At 44.1% G+C, this 23,788-nt stretch overlaps 1 protein-coding gene across 2 annotated transcripts in view; it reads right to left on the bottom strand.

The window, feature by feature from the left end:
- CTNNA1 (catenin alpha 1) overlaps positions 1–23,788 on the bottom strand; it is a 117,149-nt gene that overhangs the window by 67,383 nt on the left and 25,978 nt on the right. For both annotated transcript variants that reach the window (XM_063413776.1, XM_063413777.1), the window contains exons 5-7: positions 23,254–23,373; positions 21,162–21,428; positions 18,007–18,210 (exon numbers count right to left, since the gene is read on the bottom strand). In XM_063413776.1, coding sequence (XP_063269846.1) covers positions 18,007–18,210; positions 21,162–21,428; positions 23,254–23,373 — 591 coding nt within the window. The remainder of the gene's footprint in view (positions 1–18,006; positions 18,211–21,161; positions 21,429–23,253; positions 23,374–23,788) is intronic.

Raw genomic sequence — 23,788 nt, 5'->3', positions numbered from 1 at the left:
GTTCACCCTCTACTGAATTTTTCGGAGTTGTCTGTTCACCCTTGTCCTGGGTTTGCCAAACCAGGACAACCCTTTACTGACACTGCAAAGCAGGAGCCTCAATGTCTCATGTGCAATGAGCCCTCAAGTGTTCCCCCCTGCCAGTGAGTGCAGAGCAAGTCTCTAGACCAGCCAAATACCACCCACAGTTAAACTCAGCAAACACCCACAGAGCTCACTTTGTAACAACACAATGGCATCAGGACTAAGGAATTTCAGTTATTCAGACCACTCAAAATACCCCCAATGCTGGGAACTGCTGAACTGCAGTCCCTCCTCCCTGCCAAGTTTTGGATAAGTAGTGTAAATATTTGTTGACAAATTTAAAACTTGGATAAAACCACCACTTTGTTCCACACCCAAGAGGTGTTTCTGGAATGAATTCAAAGCCCTTGCCCCCATTGCAGAGCTGTCCCTTCCCAGCAGGGCCCAAGCCAGCAGCAGGAGGCTCCTGAGCAAACAGCACTGGCATCACTGCTGGAGCTGGAGCCAGAGCTGTGGGATGAGTGCTCCACACCTTCCCCAGCCCCTCCTGCCTGACAGCACACCCTAAAACACAGGGAGAAATGGAAACATAGACAAAGAGGAGGCAGATTCCAGTGCACCCAGCAGATAAATCCCAGGATATTGTCCCTTCATACCTACAGCTGTCTACAGACAACAATTAACTTGACAAAGGGTGCCAGGAGAGTGTCCAGAGACACATGAAAAAGGTTTATGCCACATTCAAATGAGCTGATGCCACCCTGCTGCAGACTGCTTCTTTCTTCTTGCTGGGCACTCCATCATTTGAATATGCCCCAATAAAGCTGCATCATCAAGAGAGGAACTTTCTGACACCTACTTTTACTGTCCATTTATTCAAAACCAGTAGTCTTCATCAGGCAAATTAATAAGTGTTCATCAGCTTTAGAAAGCAATTTCAATTGTTCATGCAAACATAGCTCCACTGTAGAAAACAGCTCACTGCCACTGCCCCAGCCTGTGGCACAGCCAACAACAAAACCCAGTCCATCCTACCTGGCCATCAGACACCCATGGGAAGCAGGAAAGTAACAGGAAACCACTCCAAAAATATGAGCTTATGCAAAAAACAACCCAACCAAGCACCCTATCCCTCTAAAGCATCCATTATGCACACACATGCAGTTAATTAAACATTTATATATAAAAGAGAGATATTTCACATGGATTTCCTGTGTCATATTATGACATACATGCTATCAGTGATCCTGAGGAACTAACTGAAATCAATCAAAAAATATTTAAAATCGAAAGTAAATCTCAAAAGAAACCCACTAATGGGAAGTTCACTCATGGAAGGAGTTTTAGAAGGGTTTTTTTATAATTACTCTATCCTGTTGGCTACATTTGCTTATGCAAGGGAAATGTTTCTAACTACTGACAGGACTAGGATTAAATGACAAGTCCACATACTTGATCCAGATTGTTCAGAGGCACAAGGTGAAAAATATGATAAAGAACAAGAACAGGTTTTAGTGAGCTCTGCCAGGAAAAAAAAATCAAACCCACATCCCTTCTGAGCAGAAAAACAGGACTTTTTTGTGATTATTAAAATAAAATACTTTCTATCAAGGCAAGTACACAGGCTGATTTCTACTCTGACAAGTGGTTTGATCACTTCTTTTTATATAATGCGGTTACAATCAAGAGAAGCCTGGTTTACCTCTGTTATCAAAACCATTCCACTGCCTTCAAACCAAAATTTCAAGTTAGTAACATACTTCCAGTCACTTCATTAATATAAAACAACCCCTCCAAAAATCTTATTTTTTCACAGGAAAGCTATAATTTGCAACTTCAGTCTTGCAGTCTGTTCCCTAATGAAAAAGGAAAATCATGAGAGCACACAGGTCTTCCTCCACATTTCACAGCATCTTTTAAATTTAATAGCATCTGACCAAAAGCTTCAGAACTGCTCTGGGCTAAAAACTATTCCTAATCCCTGTAACTCAGTCTGGAATTCTCACTCAAGGGCAAAACTAGGAGCAGCCAAAAATACTGGGACTGGTTTGTAAGAATTCACATCTTAAGAACAACCAAATGTAGTTGCCCCAGCCCTGGAAGTGTCCAAGGCCAGGTTGGAAACAAGGCAAAAAAGGAAGGTGTTGCCCAGTGAAAGTAGGGTCAGGTGACATGGGAAGAACACAGAGATGCTGTTCCCCACTGTAGGCAAAAAATCCATGTGGACAAAGCTCAACCAGAGCTGGAGCTGCCAGGACTCTGGGGGCTAATAACAATTTTTAAACATATTAATGGCAAAAGGCAGTGCAGAAATGACTGCAATGTGTCCCAGGACGAGGATGATCACCTCACAGACAGGGACAGGGAAAGGCAGAGGTGTTCAATGTATTCTCACCCTCTGCCTTCAACACGGATCACGGACCAAGGGGGTCCCAGTGCCCTGAGCTGGAGGACCATGACTCTGACAATAATCAGCTCCCACCTGACCCTGAAATCGTGCAGGATCTGCTGCTCCAGCTGGATCCCTACAAACCTCCAGGGGCCTGATGGGATTCATCCAAGAATCCTCAAAGAGCTGCTGATATCATCACAAAGCCTCTCTTGATGATTTTTAAGTGGTGTTGGGAATCTGGAGAGGTCCCAGCTGACTGGAAGCTGGGGATCATTGTCCTGATTTTCAAGAAGGGTAAGGAGGAGAACCCCGGAAACCACAGGCCTGCCAGTCTCAATTCAGTGCCAGGAAAAGTTACGGAGATTATTCTGGGAGGTGTTGAAAAACACCTGGAGGACAATGCAGGCATCAGGCACAACCAGCATGGCTACAGGAGGGGAAAGTCCTGCTTGTCAAACCTGATTTCCTTCTACAAGAGGGTATCCCACCTGCATAATCAAGGAAAGCCAGTTGATGTGATCTTTTTGGACTTCATGGATCTCAGAGAAAGATTCTTCCCCCAGAGGTGCCGGCACTGCCCAGGCTCCCCAGGGAATGGGCACAGCCCCAAGGCTGCCAGAGCTCCAAGAGCCTAGGGAGAGGGAGGCACAGGGTGGAATTGTTGGGGAGCCTGGGCAGAGCATTGGAATCTTTGTGGGTTCTTCCAAGTCAGGATATTCTGTGATTCTGTAAGTCCTTTTTCAAGTGATGGTGAAATCAAACCTTTAAAATTACTGTCTAGTGCTACCAATGTATTATTTCTTGAGGGGAAAAAAAAGCATTATTGCAACAGCAAGAAGTAAATTTTTTTTACTATTATTTGTACCTGTGGTGTGGGGGAGGAAGGGAAGAGATGAAGAGTGGTGTTTGTCAGGTCTGAAAAACAACTGATTCTCAAACATTTTGTACTTCTTTTATACCACTTCCAGGTAACAGATCTATCTACCAGTGCTCTCTTAAGGCTTATTCTTATATCTAGAAGTTAATAGTATATATTTTATGATATACAGCACGAGGTATACAATTCTGTACCTCTGCAGCACATTTCTACCACTGAAGGAAAAAATATCTATTTATACAGATCAGTAATGGTAGGAAAGTGCCAGGGTGCCAAGAAAGTCATCCTGTAGCAACATACATCTTTTCCCTAAAAGCGCAGAAGAAAACCCAAATTGGCAATAACACATCACATGCTAAACCTGACTTTTCATGGAGCTGAGTTTCCCCAGCTTCCATTCCATCATGATGCTGGGGCCCTACAACCATGACCAGACCCAGGATTAACCAAGCAAATGTACCTGAACCTTTCTGCAAGATGGCACAGGTTTCTATTTTACACTGAAGATGTTTTTTGCTGAGCTCAGAGCCAGCTGCAGGGCTCTGACTGCCTTGGCTCAGTGTGCCAGGCCCCCCTTCCAGCAGTATGCTCAGATCACAGAATATTCTGAGCTGGAAGGGGCCCACAGGGATCAGAGTCCAATTCTCAAGTGAATGGCCCTCACAGGGATGGAGCCCCAAACCCTGGGATTGTTAACAGCACACTCTGACCCTCGACCCTGTCTCAAGGTCACCCCCTCTATGCCAGGGCAGTTCCTGCCCCCACGACACACAGAGGCAGAGGAGGGTTGTATCTCCAGCTCACCCAGATGCAAAGGGGTTATTTTGCAGCAGGTCTGGCATCCTATTCCTGCAGTTTGCAATCCTGTGCTCCTGCTCCTCCCTGCTGTGAGGTGCCAGGGCTTAGGACTCCAGCACTCCCAGCCAGGCTGCTCCCTCTCCTGGACCACAGCCCCCAGCTGCCAGCCAGCCCAGACAGGAGCAGAAAACCTGTGCTGGAAAGCAGGACAGCTCCACATCACAACAGCCCCCACAGGCCCTGGAATGGACAGAACTGCTGATAAAAGCTCTGTTTTAAACCCAAAGTCTTCGTGCAGCACCTAGATCAAAATGATGCTGGATCCTCACAGCCAAGAGCAGCCAGGTGAGACCAGACCCAGGCTGCTGTCAGTGACAACCAGGAGCTCAAGGGGGGCTGCCCAATATTTTGTCAACACTTCCAGCTGTCTTCTCCCGAGGAGATTCTGCTGAGTGACAACTGGTTAAGCTTGGCCACAGGTCAATTCATCTCACTTCCAGTATGCCTGGTTAGATGGGAGAAGCAGGATGGATGGGGGAATGTCTCAGAATATCAAATCAGAGGGACAAACCACTTCTGCAGGAGGCACCAGAGAGATGCTGGGGCTGGAGAGTAATCTACCACTGGAGTTGCTTTTTTACAGGCCTGGTTTTTCTTTTTTTATGTTAATTAGCAACCTTATCTAAAGAATATCTCAAGTTTTTCCTTCACAGATTATATGAATTAATAGCTACATCCAGAAGCACGAAAAGCAGGCTAAAGCTTACACCTGCAGTAATTGTAAAAGCCTTGAGATATTGTAGTTTTTACCAAATTTTACATGTGTGCAAAAGGGTTTAGACATAGAACTAAAATTGGAATAACACAGACCCCTGCAAAACTCAAATTAAAAAGAGTGAGCCAAGGCAGCATATGCCCTTTCCAAGAGGAAGAGAATGCATTATAAATCTGGGAATAAAGCCACCTAACTCCTGGCAAGACAGCTTGGAGAAACAGATAATAAAGCAATCGTACCAATATGGTCACAAGACATTCAAAGTTAGAATTAATGTATCCTTTATTCATTATTAGAAATATAAATAGGTTTAATTTGCAACAGATTTTAAAGTGTTTCCTGTAGGGGGGGATTCAGCAGCCTTATCTTGCAATACAGCAACAGAAAAAGTGGTATGAAGTTGCCTTTGACAGGTAGCAATAGGCATTAAACACCAGGAACAGCAGGAAAAGCTGACTAATTGTCAAGCAGCAGCAAAAGCAGCAGAATCTCCTCTCCATCACAGAATCTCAGAATGGTTTGGGTGGGAAGGGACCTTAAAGCTGATCTCATCCCACCCCTGCCATGGCAGGGACACCTCCCACTGTCCCAGGCTGCCCCAAGCCCCAATGTCCAGCCTGGCCTTGGGCACTGCCAGGGATCCAGGGGCAGCCACAGCTGCTCCGGGCACCCTGTGCCAGGGCCTGCCCACCCTCCCAGGGAACAATTCCTGCCCAATCTCCCATCCATCCCTGCCCTCTGGCAGTGGAAGCCATTCCCTGTGTCCTGTCCCTCCAGCCCTTGGCAGTTGTCTCTTTCCATGTTCCTGCAGCTCCTTCAGGCCCTGCAAGGCCACCCTGAGCTCACCCCAAAGCTTCTCCTGTGCAGGTGAACAATCCCAGCTCTCCCAGCCATTCCTCCCAGCAGAGCTGCTCCATCCCTCTGCTCATCCTGGTGCCTCCTCTGGCCTGGCTCCAGTGATGCTTTAAGTTTTAGCTTTCATATTGTTCAGACTCTGTGCTGCCTAGGTGTGTAGCTCTGAGCCTCATTTTAAGTGTTAGTAAGTTCTGTTCACAGGGTAGGTAAACGAAACAAATCCTTTTCCAGCTTGAGACCAAGGACAACTTTTACAAGTTTCGGGCCCAAAAAAAAGCATAAACAACAGAGGGCTGAGGGGAGAGAACAAGGGGGATGGAACTTCATACCTGAAGCTATAATTGGACAATTAACCTCAGCATGCAAATGAACCAAAATCTATAAAAGTGTGAAACCTTGTGACCAGTTGTTCATTTTGTGGCCATTCTGGGTCCATCTTGGGTACAGCCCTGGCCAGGCTCATGTACTGCCCAAGGTGTACCCTTAAAGGCCTTTTAGTAAATATCTACTTTATTCTCTTAGCTCTGTGTAGTCTCTGTTCCAGGTCAGCCTTCTCAAGGCATCACCACCAGCTCCAGGTCCTTCCTCTGCTGGGCCCCAGGGCTGGGGAAGCTCAGCAGCTTCAGCATGTGTGGAGTCAGGTGAAGTCCCTGAGAAGCCAAAAGGCTCAGAAGCAGCCCTGGCTGCCCTGGAGGGGGATCCCACTGAGAGCACTCAGACCAAGCCAACCTCACACCCACATCACCTCCATTCACCCTCAGCCAGTGATGTACTGGGGCACCGTGGGGGATTAAAAAGCCCAGATACACAATGTGCATATCTTCATTTCTCACAGAGGCACCACCAAACCATTATTTACTAAGCTAACTAATTAGCCAGCCACTCTTGCAGATAATAAGAATGCATTAAAGTATTTAAAATTCCAGTACAAACCTGACACATACAAAGTGGCTGCCCTTCTTCAAAAGAAAATGAATGTCAAAGGAAATAAACCATTCAGGAACACTCAGCACATCTGAGGTGCAGGGGAAAGGTGGCATCACCTCAGCATCCAGGAAAAGAAAGGAAAACAAAGCCGAGTGCTATGGGATGCTGAGACATTTCACTTTTTTTTTGTATCAGCTTCTACTTCTAAAGAGATCATTAGATACACAATTTAAATTAGCTTTAGACAGATGATAAAGTAACAGCTATTCAAAACAAACAGAATTAATACATAGAACTGCAAAAACTGGCACAGAAAACGCAGGAGATTGAAGGCACTTAAGCTGACAGTAATCTGAAAAACCCAGCTGGTAAATTCAGTTTTACACCAAGAAATAAGTTGTAACTGAATCTACAGTTCACTGCAGTCTAGCACTGAAAGCTCCCTTCCCTCCACACAGGCACTGCTCCACGAGTGGGTAACAGAATCAAAGTCAGAGAGCAAGTTTGCAAAACACATAAAATGATCAATCCACTGGAAATAACACCAGGAATCCTCCCAGGGGATACAAGGGCCCCATGTACTTGATGTAGTCCTGCTGTTTCAAAAAGAGCTCCTCAGGTCCAGGTGGGGATACCCATAACTAGGGGACATAGAGGAAATAGGTTTCTGTAGCACTGCAAAACTGACCAGGGATAAAACTTTGGAGGAAGTTTGGAGAACTCAGCATCTGCCACCAAAAAGGCAGTTTTACATTCTCTGTGAGAAAGCTTTCATGAGAGCACATGGGGGGGTACAGGACAGGAAGATGTGCATAATTACCATCTTTTTCTCTCCACACACATTCCTGACAGGCTCTCCTCATTCAGCAGATCCCTGAGCACCTGCACACACCGAGCACCCCTCGGGGTGAGCAAAGCTGTGACTGACAGCAGTGGGGAGCAGCAGGAGCCCACCCCACCCAGGAGAGCCTGCGAAGAACCTTCACCTGTGGCTACCAGAGAGCCACACCTGCAAACTCACCCTCACAAGAATATCAACTTCTCCATGGCCTGGTGAAGACCCTGCCTGGCCCTGCAGGAAGGAACATGCCCATCTTGTAGGCTATTAGCTCCAAAGGGGTCAACTCCCCAGGCACAAGGGCTTTAAACTCCTTTCTCTTCAGCTACTTCTGCATTAACTTCTCGTTTTCTTGGCTTTTTCAGTCCAGTGACCTCTAGAATTTGGATTCTTTGACTCCTGGAGAGATGCCCAAAAAACTCATTCTGCCTCTAAGGAAATTCACAATTTGGCATTTAAGGGGAACAGTATCAAGTGATATGGCTGCAGTGTTATTTTGTACTTGACATCAGAGCTCTCCAGTCACCTTCTTGCCCAAAAATGACTCAATAAAGAGTCCTCAAAGAAGAGGTTCAAAGGCACAGTAGGGAAGAGGAAGCCAGCCCCACATCCTACATTCCTCCCTACACAATCCAGGAGGCTGAGTGGTGAGGGGAGGATACACACACAAACCCTTTGAAAAGAGGGAAATGCGATTGAAGCCACAGATGCAGAAGCCACCTGGGCAGCATCACACAGCCAGTTGCTCAACCTCTACACAAGCAGAATTAATTGCATTAATTCTGGGGTTTAGTCAAGAGGATTTGAATAAAAATAATGCATACTTAAAAGCAGTGCACAGTATTGGGTTAAAAACCATGGGGACAGCATGTAAATGGAGGGATCTGACTTGTGCACCACTGACATTCACAGCTGCAATTCATCTGCTGGGAAGCCTGAAAGGAAAAACATCCATCAACTTCCAACACCAGATACAGGACAAAATGTGTGTGCTACAAACAAGTCCCAGGGTTATCTTCCTACTCAGCAAATGGGCTTTTTAAAGCATCATATACCAATGTTATAGGTAAGATCAGAAAAGAAAATAAACTTAAAAAAAAACCCAGCTAAAATATCAAGCACATAATGAGACTGGTGTCTCAAAGAAATTGCTCATGTCCAGCATTCCTTATCTGTGTACTTATTTTAATTTGGGGAGAAATTATGTAACTACAGCCATATATCAAGATAACGTGAAAAGAAATTTAATAGTATCAGAATTATTTGAAGTCTTGAATAGTTTAGGATAGTCAATTTTCCAACTCCCCCAAACCAGCCCTGTGTGCAGCCTCAAGGCCAAATCTTCATCTGTCATCATATTAAAAAAGCTGCCTGCCACATCTGCAGGTGAGAACCTTGTTCCAAAATTCAATCAAATAAAGGCAACAAAAAGTACTTTATGGTTTTTTGTTTTGTTTTGTTTTTTATAAGGAATCTATCCTTTAAATACAAGGTCAAAATAAAGTCCCTAAACCCCAGCAGATGAAAGGCAAGCTAGAAGGATGCTCTGGAGCAGTCATGGCACCCAGGACTGTACCCCTGCATCCTGATGATGCTCCTCATCTCAGTCCAGTCACTCCCGTGTCACCCACACTTCCTGTGCCCCACAGACTTCACTCTCAAGGTACCACATCTACAAAGCTGAACTGATCCTAAATCAAGAACCTTCTGTTTTCTTTTTCCCCCCAGAGAAGTAGCAGGCTTCATTTCCCCAGATCACTCCGCAGGTTTCAGAAAGTAACTGATAATGTCAATTCACGTTATCATATTCAGCAAACCACAGCTGACAGCACCTCAGGCATATCAAAGAGATTCTGAGCTGAGAAGCAATTTTTTTCTTTTGGCCACATATGGCAGCAGTGGAGCACCCAATGAATGGCAAAAGCCTTGTCTCTTGACAGGCAGAGGTTAGCAGGAACACAGTGGAGTTGATACTCCACGAGTGGCTGCACATCCCACAATATTTGCATTCACTCTGACACACACAATAAAGAAAAACACCCTCCATTTGTGGAAGGCACAGGTATTTGTGAAAGCTAGCATAGAACCATCTGGGTTTGTTTCTTCACTGCCTACTGCTAATTTTGCACATGCCCTGGTTTTCCCTTTGTGGCTTGATGCCAGTGCTTTTTTTAATCGGTGCTGAGAAAAATGCACCTTTTAGCCCACCTTTTTCAAGGCAGCTCCTGGCCTGATAGCCTCTGGCTTTGCTGCTGTTATTGTAAGGAAACTACTCTTCTACAATGCCTGTTAAGCAAAAATAATTTGTAAGTATCCGGTCTCCAAAGTCATGAAGTGTTTTCAGACAGCCTGAGCAGATTTTTAACCCTGCCATACACAACCTGGCCCTGCTGTTTCCCTTTTAACTCTTGTCCCTCCTGCTAAACAAATGTGTCCCTGAGTACGCCAGAAGGAAGCCAAAGTTCTCTCCTCCATTTCAACAGCTTTCCAATACACAGCTTAAGCCTCATCCTTTTCTCAGACATGAGAAGGATTAAGTCACTCTTCTGCCTCTATTTAAATCCAGAGGGCTGCCACTATTTGGATAAGCCACAAATGCTAATTATTCTGTATTGATTCTGTTGACTTTTTGAGACAAAGGAGGTCTGAAGCTCCAGGACACATTAAGAACATTACAGAACATCAGCTTTCTTACACAGGATAAAACAGGTTGAGCAAGAGCAGAGTCTGGATAATAAACATCACATCCAGAAGAGAATATCCAGGTTTCCATCCAGACCTCTAATGCTTGCAGCAGGAGCTGTAAAAAAGATGCAGAGGTATTGGCAAGGAAAAAAATAGAAGAGCACAACAGGCTTTGCATGAGGAGACAAGTGGTACCACACAGCCACAGGGACAGGTGTGTACATGGACATTGACTGTTCTCCCCTCCCTTCATTATCTCCTGAATCCCATCCTGCGGATGGAGCTTAATCCAGAGTTTATAGTAGATCAAGGCAAAAGAAAAAGGAGAAGTTAAGGATTTGAGATGCAAGTATGTCGTTGCAATACAACAACTGTGGTATTCCAACTCTGTAATAATTCCATCATCCCTTTCCTCCAACGAGAGGAATTGAAAAGCCCAGTTGTGTGTGTAATACTTCTGCACACTGAGAGCATGATCCTGCTGGAGGCTAAAAGACTGTTTATCCACAGATCAGCAGTCACTGTGCAAACTTACATGCTCCATTCCACCCATACTCCTCGAATTTGACTTTGAGAGACTACTCAAGTATCATCAAATGGAGCTGCATTAGGGATGACTACATGTTTGATCTTATATAGGCAGATAAAATTCAAATATTTTCCTACAAAACAGTAGAATTCAAATGAATTAAGACCTAAACTACAATGTTAAAGCAGAATCCATACATAGCATTAGAGTGAATTTATGTAAAAGCACTTACAGCTCAAGAGAAGTAAAACATTGCAAAATGCCAACCTCCATATCACAAACAAGGGTGTACACTTTATTGTCCCAAGTTTTCCCTGCACCAGCCTTAAATGTTATTTGATCAACATGAGATTAAGAAAGGTCAAGATTTAGAATGCATTATCAGAAGATTAGAATGCATTAACATTGGAGATGGACACATGCCTGACAAGAAAGGAAAACCCAGGTGTTTCACCAACACAAAACCAAAGGGTGAGGGGGAAAGGAGGGACCAGGTAGGATGGGCACACTTCACTGCCACTCAGAGTATCCACAGAATTCAACTCCTCTTCAGAGCCAGCACCAGAGCTCAGCTCTGCTGCACAGCTGGCTGCAGTGAGCATTGTAAGTGAGGGCAGCCACCTTCCTTCTTTTACATACATTAAGAGTCTGTAACAAAAATGCTGCAAAGCGTGGAAAGGCTGCAAGGGTGAGTTCTGCTGTACAAGGCAGTTCAGAACAAGTCCCAGCTGCTGTCAAATCTATTCAATTTAACAGAGTTCTTGCTGGCAGCTCTGCACCAAACAAGCAGCAAAGACTGAAGGCAGTGCATGGAGAGCAGCAGTGATTTAAGACTGCAAGAGACTCCTAGGCTCCTATTGGAACCAGACCTGAGGTGTGAGTGCTGGGCTTTGCTGGGATTCTCTCATGAGGCACTCAGAGAGCCATATGCTTCTTTAAGAGATGTATCTGCACAGCACAAAAACTGTCTTGGATCTGGAAAAGCATCCAGGAGTTGCAAACTGTGCCTCTGGCATCAATGGCTCACTGGCGTGTGCCCCCACCCAGGGCACACAGTTGGAGCCCAGATGTGCCACCCTCCCTCCTCTCTGGGGCTGGGCACCCTGAGATTTTTGGGGTCTCTAAACCAGCAATTCCACATCAGCATTGTGACAAGCTCAGGGAAACCACTGAGAGTGACAGGGACTCTGAAGAGCTTTAAAACCCAAAGATCACAAGGTCTACAGAACTTTGCATGAGCTGGACTCTTAAGAACTTCTCTTAAATTCCCTAAGTATTACTTACAAGTAATCCCTTGTATTACTCCCTAAGAAACAGAGGGCACCAGAACATCTCCTGAAAACCCCATACTAAGTCCCAAACCGGGATGGTGTTGGGTGAGCACCTGGAAGCTTGATTCTGTAGCCCAAAAATGCCTGACTGACACAGTGTGAAATTCTCACCATCTTCATCTGGCTTCATTCCAATGATGCTGACATATTTACTCTATGGCAGCCTATAAGCATTAAACTTAAAACTCTTACCACTTCAGAAATGTTCTGTTTTTAAAAGCAGCATCTTTGTCAAAGCAATAATGTCTATGGAAATTAGGGCCCAGCATAACAGCACAGCTCTCTACGGAGCTGCAAAGTCCATGACAGGAAAACCCATCCAGGCTTTCAAACCACATCCATCACGTCAGCATTCAGGCATCTTAAACTGACAAACAATATTGAAAAAGAAAGTGTAGATTATCTCAGGGCAGAATTTTTATCAGCATCTTTATCATCAACACAGATCAGTGTGTCATTTTAATTCACATCTATTTCCACAGAAACAGATGCTTTCATTAAAAGGGCTATGCAAGAGCCTTTTCAGTATACAGATACTTGCTATAAATGAATTTTACAGTCATGTGAAAATTCACATGTTTCTTTCCAAGCTTGGATCCTTGATGGGAATACAAAGCTGTGGATCAACATTATTAATAGGCAAATTCATCATGAAAACACATCTCCATTCTGTAAATTGCAAGTGTGTCAGGAGTAGAAATATCCTTTGCTGGTAGTTCTGAAGACAAATGACTTCTCCCAGCAGATATTGAATAGATAGGCCAGGCACTTTCCTGCCCAATCACTTCCAAGCATCAGAGAGTCTCAGAGAAGCTTAGGAGAGAAAAGCAAAATAGTGCAATTAAGGTTGAGGAAACCGCACTTGTGTGGAGTATTACATTTCCCTAACTGCACTGAACACAGACACAAAGGTGCAAACCAAACATTCAGCAAGTTATGGGTTCACCCGGTCCAAATCCAGCAGTGTTGGGACCTTCTCTGGAGACCTCGAGATCCAAACCACGCTGCCCTGCAAGAGCTCCCTGAGGCACAGGCAGGGCCACAGCCTGGGCTCAACCACCTCCCTCATCCTCAAGCTGTGCCAAACCAGCAAAGGTTAGGTTAAAATCTAACACAAAAAGAAACACAACCCCCAGCCCCAAAGAGACCTTGCTGTGGTACTCGAGCACTTGAGGCTAAAGAGGAGATGGAAACCAGGGAAAACAAAAAGCCCTCCTGAAGTGATGTGTGCCTGGAATGCCTGCTCTGAACCAGCTCCCAATGGCTTTTCTCCATTTGCTGCCAAGCACCTCTAATGCAATCCAGACAGTCAAGGACACAGTCAGAATGTTAATATGAAAGCATTAAAATTCCCATTGAAAAGGGACCTGTCAGGCTACTTTATGTAACATGATTTATCGTTTCCAAATGTAGTAACAAGGGATTTTATTGTACAAGAGCATGTGGTACACAATGGGGCTTCGAGCCCGCATTCCGCACTCGCCAAACTACAACTCCTGACAATGTTTCTGCTGGTACACGGCTGAGTTACTGGTGTGTGCATGAAAGGGGAGCTGGATGCATTAGAAATTGATGGGGTACAGAACAGACTTAAAGTGAGAGTTCTCTGCACTTCCCTGTGCATACTAAACAGAGCCAGACACCTTGACCACTGCTGGCTCATGGAAAGGAGCCCAGCTGTCCCCAGCCCCCCGGGCTCCTGCACCAGGCAGTAAAAATTGACTGTCAAAAGCTTAAGGAAGCTTTTATTTCCAGTCTTACATGTCAGTCAGATAACTGATGTCTTCTGCAAGTTCAGGGCACACTGAGAGCACAGTAGAAACCACTGGTTACATTTCCAGGGTACAGCCTGTGCTTTCTACCCTGCTTAACCCCAAACCCCTTCAAAGCCTGGCCTCAAAGGCACCAAATCCAGGGTTTGCCATGTGTAACACAGACCTGACAGCAAGGCAAGCCGCCCAAGTCCTGTGCTAGTGACACCCAGAGGGTTACAGCACAAAGCACGTGCCTGTCACAACAAAGTTTGTGGATTCCTATGTCAGTGACACATTTTCTTACTTCTCAAATACAGAAATTTTTCAGCTGTCAGCCCACTGGGGATTTTTTAATGCATTTCAGTACTTTAGCTATCCATGTAGTTTTCACTGGAGGTATGTTAACTTTGAGGCAGAGCTGAGTAGCACAGCACAGAAAAGCAGCAATTTTGGCTGTACCTAGAGTGGGAGAAGAATCTCAGCAGCTGCCAGTGCAAAGGCAACGCCAGGAGAAATGAGTAACAGTGTCAAAAAATGTACAGCTTCATCCTTTTTATTTGAAGCAAACTGCAACAGGTCAACATGTACCCATACAAGGTCATGGAGTTAGACCTAAAAGACTGTTTCCATTGTATTTTCTGATATTTTTTACTAACTTCTTAATGTTGATTGAACTATTAATCTTGGCATCATTCAATTCGATGCTTTGCTCTGCCCTCTTGCCCTGCCTAAGTCTGGAATAAATGTTCAACTAAACTCAAATATGCTTTGAAATTTCTTTGTTTAATTAATGAAATAGACACCAAGAATGCCTGACTGCCACAGATCATACGGAGATCTGGGTCTTGCCATCTGTGAGTTATATTACAAATTCAGCTGCAAGTGATGTGGTCAATTTACTGCATTCCAGGTAGTTAATCCCAGAACCAAGACCTTGGACTACTCTGCTTTTACAAAGCTACTCAGAATCAATAATGAATTTAGGCCTTCCCCTTCCAGCTCTGCCATTCAGAACCAGCAGCAAGAATTAAGCTTACTCCAAGTAATAAAACCCAAACGCAAATAGGCATCAGTGCTATTTCAATCCAGGAGGGATCTGCAATGCAAGTTTAAAGAGGAAAACTATTTTCTGTTGGAATTGTGAGAAGTGAGCAAAAGCCATAATGGGAAACAGCTCTCCCCAGGCAAAGTGGAAGAGGAGGGGGAAAAGCTGAGAATCAGATGCTACAATTAAGGGATGAACAGTTGGGATCTCAAAGAATGTAGCTTATAAACCAAGAAGCTGGGTCATGAAGCAGCTGATGAAGTTCAGCAGACACAGGTAATGAAAGCCCATCTCATTTAACATCCACAGAAACAGACTCCTGCCACCAGCATGACTTCTCTTGCCATTTTCAAGAGTAGTCCAGCTTGGTCAGAAGTGCCTGAGCTGCAGACTGCCAGCACTGGGGGGATACTTGGGGTAAAATGAATTAAACAGGTCCCTTGTTCCTGTCCCTCTGCTTGCAGGATCCACTACTGACCACTATTTGACAGGATGCTGGCCCTGATGTAAAAGACTTACTCTGACCAAGCTGCTCTTGAAAATGGCAAGAGAAGTCATGCTAGATGAAAATGGAAATCATACACACTCCAATCTAGGAAAAAGTGGATTCAAACTTCTGTAACAAACTACTGAACAAGCAAATCTTGCCCTTCTTTTAAGGGCATAATCACAGGATTCATCACCATGCCAGCAGATGCAGTGGGGGTCAAGAGATCCTACAATTCAGTTTGTTGCCAAAAACTGTTATTGAGCTAAAATCTTCTGCCACACTCCATAACACAGCCACCAATGCTTCCAGACTAACAGACCTTCAAGGACAGGCACATAGAAACAGTTAAACTCTGGGTCCAAAACACTAAACTTTGAGTTATAAACTGTCTAGAAAAGAGTCTTGTTATTGCCAGAGATCAGAAAGAAAGCCCAAAAGCTAGAGGAAGTCACTGAAGAGAAGGCATTTAAAGCTAAAAAGGAAATCTGCCTCAAGACAGTCCTGTACTTCAGCCTTTCCAGTGTACTCCTCATCCAATCTTCTCTGAATTTTTATACTTGGCCAATAAATACCTCTTACTCTAGCACTTGGATAGAATTTACGATGCACTGCAAGTGCTGTGCAATTAACAGATTTAATGCCCAATTCACTTCCTCCTTCAAAGGGAGACTGGAGGAAAGCATCCCAGGAGCTGTGGGTATATCATACATATACATGAAATGACATTTCCTCTGCCACTACTCTAAGTCAGCACATCCCTAGTCTTCCTGCAGATGTATCAACCCATTTTCCCTGTTTAGATTCCCAACTATTAGTCATTCTTCAGCTTAATCACAGAGGGGTTTACAGTATGGATTTTTACACACCATCCCACATTTTCACCATAATTTATCAATTGCTTTTTCCACTCCATTTCACTGAATTTCTAATCTCATTTCCCCAACTACACTGTCTACAATCATAACATAACAGTGACTTTAAAAAATGCAGTATGCTCCACTAATTTCACAATGTGTTAAAGGAGATAACAGAGGGAATACATTCTCTCCATCTCAGCATGACTACTTTAACTTGCCTATCAGAGACAAAAGCACATGGCTGAGGAGGAGGACAGGCATTGCTGTGAGAGGAAGTCAAAACTCTGCAGTCTCACACGGCTATTGACCAACTTTCAATGAGACAAATGTCACCAACTCCTCCATGCAAGACCGAGCATTTACCTCTGGCACATGTATAATTATCCAATAGCTGCTCCATTGGGAATTGTGCTGACAGGGCTCCATCCAATCCAGCAGCACATTTGAGGGATTATTGCTGATGCTTCATAGACTCATAAAACACCCTGCTCAAAGGAGTTTTGAGTGGCACAACTCCATGCTTTGCTTCCCAGCTGCAGTCTGAAGTTCTACAAAATGTCAGTGCTGAGCACAAGCTACTTTCACAAGCAATTAAGACAGACTACATGAATACCTAGCTCAGCCCGCAGGCTACATCAGATTTGCCTTTCAGTTTTGTTCAATTACTTTGCCCTTCTCTTTGGTAAACAGAAATCCTTGTTTTCCTTTCTCTCTACCACACACTGCATCTGTTCTCCAAATTCCACCACCTCAAACCACACATGGCAGCCCCTGGACCAGTTTTACTCTATGCTGAAATCACTTTGGCCAAAAGATTTGAAGGTAAGGTACCTAATGCAGTAAGGCTCCAAAATAAATGTTACTGTCTGAAAAAGATACCTCTGAACATCTCAAACAAGTTCAAAAGCCTCAGAAGACTTCACCTCCTCCCATTAAGATTTCTTCAGATAATTTTACTTGCCACAGTGCCACAAGCCACACACTTTGCTTAAGCTGTTGCCATTTCTGCAACTTTACTTCTGAAATGAGCTTTAACAGTATTGGAGTTTAACAATTATATATAGTCTCATCTATAATCTTATGATATCCTGATCTCACCTCTCAACACAGCAAGTTCCTCAGCTTAAAACCCACTGGAACAAGAGCAAAGGGGCAATGGAGGGGAAGGAAGTCCAGTATTGCACCATGATGCCCTCAAATGCAGAAGCTCATCCGCATGACATGACACTTACTTCAACTGTAGAAACACTCTCAGGCTTCAAACACTGTGTGCACATTCAGTGCCTAAACACTGGAAAAGAACTGCCCAGAGCCCAATATTTACACCAAACTGCTCTCAGATTTTTTACTACGTATTTAACTTCATACATCACTTCTACTCAAACTGAGTAGCAACAATAATCAACATGATTCTGACAATTCATGCTTTCAGCTACAATGATAACACAGTTAAAGTTTCAAAGAGTCAACAGAAGTGAAATGGAACTTTTTGTAAAAGCCCAGTTACCTTACGTAAACCAAGGTTTGATTTTCTCAACAAAACAACGTCAACAATCACAACAGAAATAAAAGAAGTGCCAAAGGTTAACAGTTTCTGATGATAACATTTGTTTGGAAGGCTGGAGATCAATTTTAAGGTGAGTATCGTTGGTGATTTAAGTAGGTTTCATTGCAACTCATGACAAACCTTTCAGGACGGACCACTTGTAACTGTTCAAATTCTGTCTGGGACAGAACAAACCAGCTCTGAGGGACACGGCTTCAGTTCCGTGTTTTAGCTGATCCCATGGAGTTACACCCCCAGGGGGGCCAGCAGAGCGGGTACTCACGTTGCCCATGTACTCGGAGAGCAGGTCCTGCAGGGCCTGGCGCACGGCGTTGCACTCGGCCACGATGCGCTCGCGGCGGTCGTCGCGCGTGCAGGACGAGTCGGCCATCAGGGCTGCCCCGCTGATGATGCTCTCCAGCCTCTCCTCCAGGGACGGCCGGAACCGCTCCTCGCTGAACGTCGAGGGGTCCACGATGATTTGTTTCTAGTAAGAGAAAAAGTTCCGTAAATCAGTCACCAGCCCAAGTGACGCCTTCGGATTTAGCTTTTATGTTTTTCAAATCCTGTAGTGCTTTAGCATATAACTCTAAAACTCCTCCTAGAGCGTTAGCTACTGTCTTCACATTTTGGTAAGACAGAACAATTCCTCTCTGGGCCTAAAACTCACACCCCAAGAAATGTAAACAACAGTGAATTGCGGGGGAGGGAGCCAAACTTGTAGTAAATTACTTCATTACTTGAAACTGTAATTGGGGAATTAGCCCCTGATACATAAACCGACCAAACTTAGAATTGTCTGAAAAACTCGTGACCGTTGCCTGCCTTGGGTGTAAGCCCTTCTCAAAGGCTTTTGACTGCCCAAGGTGTATCTATCGAAGGCCTTCAATAAAAACCCATTTTTATTCTCTTAATCTTTTCTAGCCTCTGTTTGAGGTAGCCACTCCAAGACATCAAAGCAGTGTGTTACTGTTAAGTCACACACACAACCAACATTTTCAGCAATCCCCTGATCAGGCATTAAGAGGCAAATGACACCATTTTGGCACTGAGGAGGATTTTCATGAGTAGTTTTGTAAAATTACTAAGAGGTTTCCCAGCAGATTATATTGTTACTCATTTCTTGTGCTGCTTTGACAGCTAAACAAAACTTGGTCATAGGAAGCCTTGTACGTGAGTGGCAAAAATCAAATGTGCCAGCAAAAATAAGGTTCAAAGTACAGAATTCTTCCTAATGACATGTCAATTTGGACAGGCCTTCACTAGTTAACTTGTCAGATATAATTATCCCATCATGAACAAGAAAACAAACATCCAAAATTAGCTCTATGTATTGTGTTCTGTTGCCCTACTTTGCACAGTCTGTCTTCTCTTTGGTGTTAGGCAGGTAAATACAACTGTATTCTCAAAAATTCTCCAAGTGAAACAACAACACAAAGGTTTCAAACCACACAGGAATCAATTTCATCATAAAAATGACCACAAGTTTCTCCTGCCAGAGCATTATCAAGCACAGTTCATACCAAAAGACTCAGGGCTGAAACAGCAGCACTGATGTATCTGCTCTTGAGGGGCCAACACCATCACCCATAGAAGCTCCCCAGGAAGAAGCTGCATAGTATTTATTACCTTTGAGTACTTTCAGGTGATGTTTAAACAGGTCTGTAATCTAATAAAGAAAAATAATTTGGCCATTTCACCATTTGGTGGTTTGTTTAGGGTTTGGTTGGGTTATTTCAGGGGTGGACTTTGTTAATTCTAGAAGAAGTCCCAAAGCTTTTTGAAATGGGAATTTTCTCAGTTTGTACTCAAGCTAACGTCAGCAGCCACATCACAACCACCTCCTCCTGCCAGCCAGCACATTCCATATCCCTGTGGAGTAACTATGCAGCCATCACAGCAGGATGCGAACATGGCATGTGCTCTCCAACACATTCCCTCCTCATTCCTCCTGAAACTTTTAGCCACTGGCTAATACAATGGCAGTGTGCTACCACTCCACAACTGCACCACCAAAAAAGAGATAACAATCAGCTTGTTATCTTCTGGTAGCCATTTCATATTTTACCATCACTGGAGTATCTAGGGGCATGTGTGCTCAAAGCCTCTATTACAGGAGTGTAATAACACTCAAGCAGTAGCAGGAAATGAAGTGCAGGGATAACATCTGCCAAGAACCTCAACACATTTGTTTTGTCAGCCTCCTTTGGCAGGGATGAGACAAAGCTGTTGTGAAGCTGACCTGCTGATCAGGCACTGTTGCTATTAGCAAGCCTCACAGAGTGGAATTAAAAGCTCAAAAAGCTTCATGTGAACTGCAACACTCAAAAAGTAGTCTGTAGCTGTATATTGTAGAGTTTGTATAGTAAAATAGGGTGATTTATCACAAATCCCATTAGCTGGTTTGAGCTGTACAAGCCAATCCACAAACCTGAACTGAATTGCTTCCTCAGCCCCTGACACGGTGCTGCTGCTGCAGGGCTGCCTTCCCTTCCCACAGGCACCTGTGAACCTGCAGCCCCTCGAGGCTAACCCGAGGCATACTCTGAAGACTTACTGAGCAGCTGATGGAATTTCAGAAAGGCAAACTCAAAACTGAAAGCAGCCACAAAGATCAAGACAGCCATGACATCCTCTTGTTACCCAAGAGATCACAGGGAAAGGCTTTCCATCAGGCACAGGGAGAACTCAAACAGAACTTTATCCTGGCAAAATACACGTGGTAGAAAGGGAGGGATGAGAGCAGTAAGAGCAAAAGGAGAAGTTGAGCAAAATCAGAACTATGAAATGCCTTTTGAGTGATGGCTTTGCAATATTAAATAAAGTTCTAGAGTAACTTAGTGCTACAATGTTTAAAATTCAGAGGCTGAATCAGGTAGACACCGAGTCCTGGCTTGAAAAGGAAAACGATTTCAGTAAAAATGCATGGCTGTCCTCAGCAACGTGCTGAATGCAAGATAAAGAACATGACAGATCAGTACAACATATCAGTGTGAAATGACTTCATTTCTAACCAAAGATCATATTAAAACTTCCCACTTCATGTTCCTCTCAATAGGTAGTTTCAGCAATTCCAAATACGTGATTCACTTTTAATAAGTTACTTCTGTCATCTCCAAGAATACATTACATAAATATATTATGAAATAATCAGTTTCAAACAAACCATCTAATGTAGCAGTAGGCTAACTGCTATTTCAGAGCTAGTTTAACTTGACAGCCTTCCATCACCAAGAACCACATATGTAACTTTCTATATTCCATCAACCCTAGTTTGGAAAATGACTTTTTAAAAAAAATCCTGCTTTGCCTACAACTTGCTGCAATTCAGTAGAAAATGATCTTCCAGGCAGTAGCAACGAAAGCAAGCTGTGGCTAACAGACCAGGTGAACCAACAGGAGAGCCAGAGGGGTTTTCCCAGCAAGGTTCCAACTCACATCGAAGTTGTTGAGGGCGTAGGCCAGCTCTCCGCCGCCGCCCTGCTGCTGGGCAGCGTCGTCCGAGGCGGTGGCCTGGGCGGCGTTGGAGATGCCGCTGACCGCCTGCTGCAGCTGCTTGTAGATCAGGTCCCTGTTGGCTTTGTAGGCAGCCACGTCGGGGTGCTGCAGGCAGGCCTGCGACGCCGTGTACAGGATGGGCACGTTCTTCTGCAGGATTCCTCTGGCTGCCGCCATCTGATCGCGGTGACCTACATCTTTCAACTCCTGTTAGGGAAGTTAAAGGGGAAGAAAAAGCATTTGAGAGCATTGCCCACATTCAACATCCACATACTGTCTCCCCGCATCTTCAAAGGACAGGCAGGTTCTTTGCCTCAAATCTGCTCAGATCTGTCTGCTGAGTATTCCTATCCTTAAGGGCTCAACTAATTGCAAAACACGAGAGCTTCATAAAGCCAAAAAACAACAACACTGCAAGGCAATTCACAACACCACAATTCAAAATCTGACACTGGATTTTTCTTCCTCTGCAGCAGAGGACCAGCATTTTAAAAGCTGTCCTGTCTTGCACTTGCAGATGAGAAGCAAGATCATCTTTAATTTAAACTCCCAGGCTCACAACCAGAATGTTTTCTTTAATCACACCTAGAAGATGGCGTTTACTCTCCTCAAGAGACTCGGGTACTTAATTTCAGAAGAACAAATATATCATCTCATTCTACTTCTTGTTCACCTCCAGTGAGACAAAATTAATCCAATGACTGTAATTACCACTAATTCAAGATTAGTGAACAAGTCCATAAGTCTTTTCCCAAACACTCTGTGCTGTAATTCTCTAAAGCACCATCACCTCTGTTTTGGAACAGAGCACCAAGATCAGATAAAGCCACTGAGTCCAGCACAAGCAGTAAGTTTATAAAAGGAGGAACAACCACAGTTATTAGCAGCAGCAGCACTTCGAAGTTACCCCTTAAATCTAACAAAGAGGCAGTGAAAATGAAGACAAGGATTGCCTTACTGAGAAAAGGGAAAAAAATTCTGTCAGACTCTCTAAAATGAATGGGCAATAGGTGACCTCTGTAAGGTACACACTGAGCAGGGAGGGCACTCCAAGCAGGCACAGAGATTTACGGATTTTGTACAACCATTTCCCATAGCGTGGAACAATCCATCACAAAGCAGTTTTAGAGCATTTATTGCATTGCCATCACAACCCTACTCCCATTTACTGCAATCAGATTTGAGATACATAACCAGCTGGCCATCCCTTTTTGACTGTACCCAGCTTATTTTCTAAGACAAATCTGTCCAAAAAAACCCAAGCAGTGTCAGAGGTGCATAAGCAGTTTTGGTTTGCATGTATCTATAGAGCAAAGAGGCAAAAAATGCTCTAAAAGAATTATGCCATTTCTGATAACTTAAACTGCCTACACCTCTGCTTTCTTCTGAAACTTAACTACATAGAATGAGTCACACCAGTGCTGTTGAACAAAACAAATTTCACACGTAATTTAAGGCTAAGCACAAGCTATCCAAACACAGAACACACCCACAACAAACAGGAATTTAAACCCCTCCTCCAATGGACATTTCAGTGCAAGACCAGTAAGGAGCACCACTCACTTCCTCAAGAAGCTGGAGCTGTGTCCAGCCATGGCCTTTGCTCCATGTGCACGTGGACATGTTCAGTCCATCTGCATGAACCACAACAGCAACGGGCTCTAGTGGAGAGTGCCCCAGCACTGGGACACAGCTCCTGTCCTCACCCACACCTGCACTGCTTCAAAATAGGAAGTGCAGCTCTTGGGCAGCAGCATGTCATTAATGCACTAAAACACTGACAAAAACAAGTGCTACTATGAACAAATTCTATCAGAAGCAGTGCCCTACAGCCAAGCAGACTTTTCTTGCTTACCAGGCAAGCTCACAGTTCCTAAACATGGAAGAGCACAACATAAAGTACTCAGCAATAATGTAAAAAATTAAGCAAAAAGTATTCACAAAATAGGCACTGTCCAAGAGCACCAAGGCTGCCTTATTTTGGAAAACAAAAGTAAGATTTAATATACAGAAGAAAGTGGTCACACTATACCTGTTGTCTTTTGGCTGCCATTATGTTAAGCTTGTTCACTTCTGGTTTGAGGGCTTTGTACTGGATACCCAAGTCCTGCTCTGTGCCAGCATTTCTTAGTTTCAGGATACCATCTTCCACCTAAAAGAATATATATTCACATATTTTTCCAAGCAAAACAATCCACAGGCCAGCAGGTAATTCAAAATGTATTTCATGGTAGACAGAGAAAGTAATCTTCCTCTGCCTCCTGTTGTATTTTGGAGCCTTTAAGGCTAATAGGATACAGTGTTTAGCTACTATTTCATAGTCACTAGGTACCAGAAACAGTCAAGTACACACATCTGAAAGAGCATGAGGAGTCCAGGGCCCTGGCAGAGCCACAGCAGTGCCCAAAGAGAACAAGGAGAGTCCTCAAAGCTCATTTGCAAAGGAAGACCCAGTATCCAATGTCATTTCACTTCAAATAATGCACAAACCACTCAGCCACTCTGTTGCTCATGGAAGGAAAGGCTTCTTTAAACAGTCCACTTTAATTTTTATTTAGCCTGCCGAA

This window comes from Prinia subflava, chromosome 16 (genome assembly GCF_021018805.1).
Source record: "Prinia subflava isolate CZ2003 ecotype Zambia chromosome 16, Cam_Psub_1.2, whole genome shotgun sequence".
NCBI lineage: Eukaryota > Metazoa > Chordata > Aves > Passeriformes > Cisticolidae > Prinia > Prinia subflava.
Note: the sequence above shows the minus strand (reverse complement) of the source record. Positions and strands in the feature narration are given on the sequence as shown.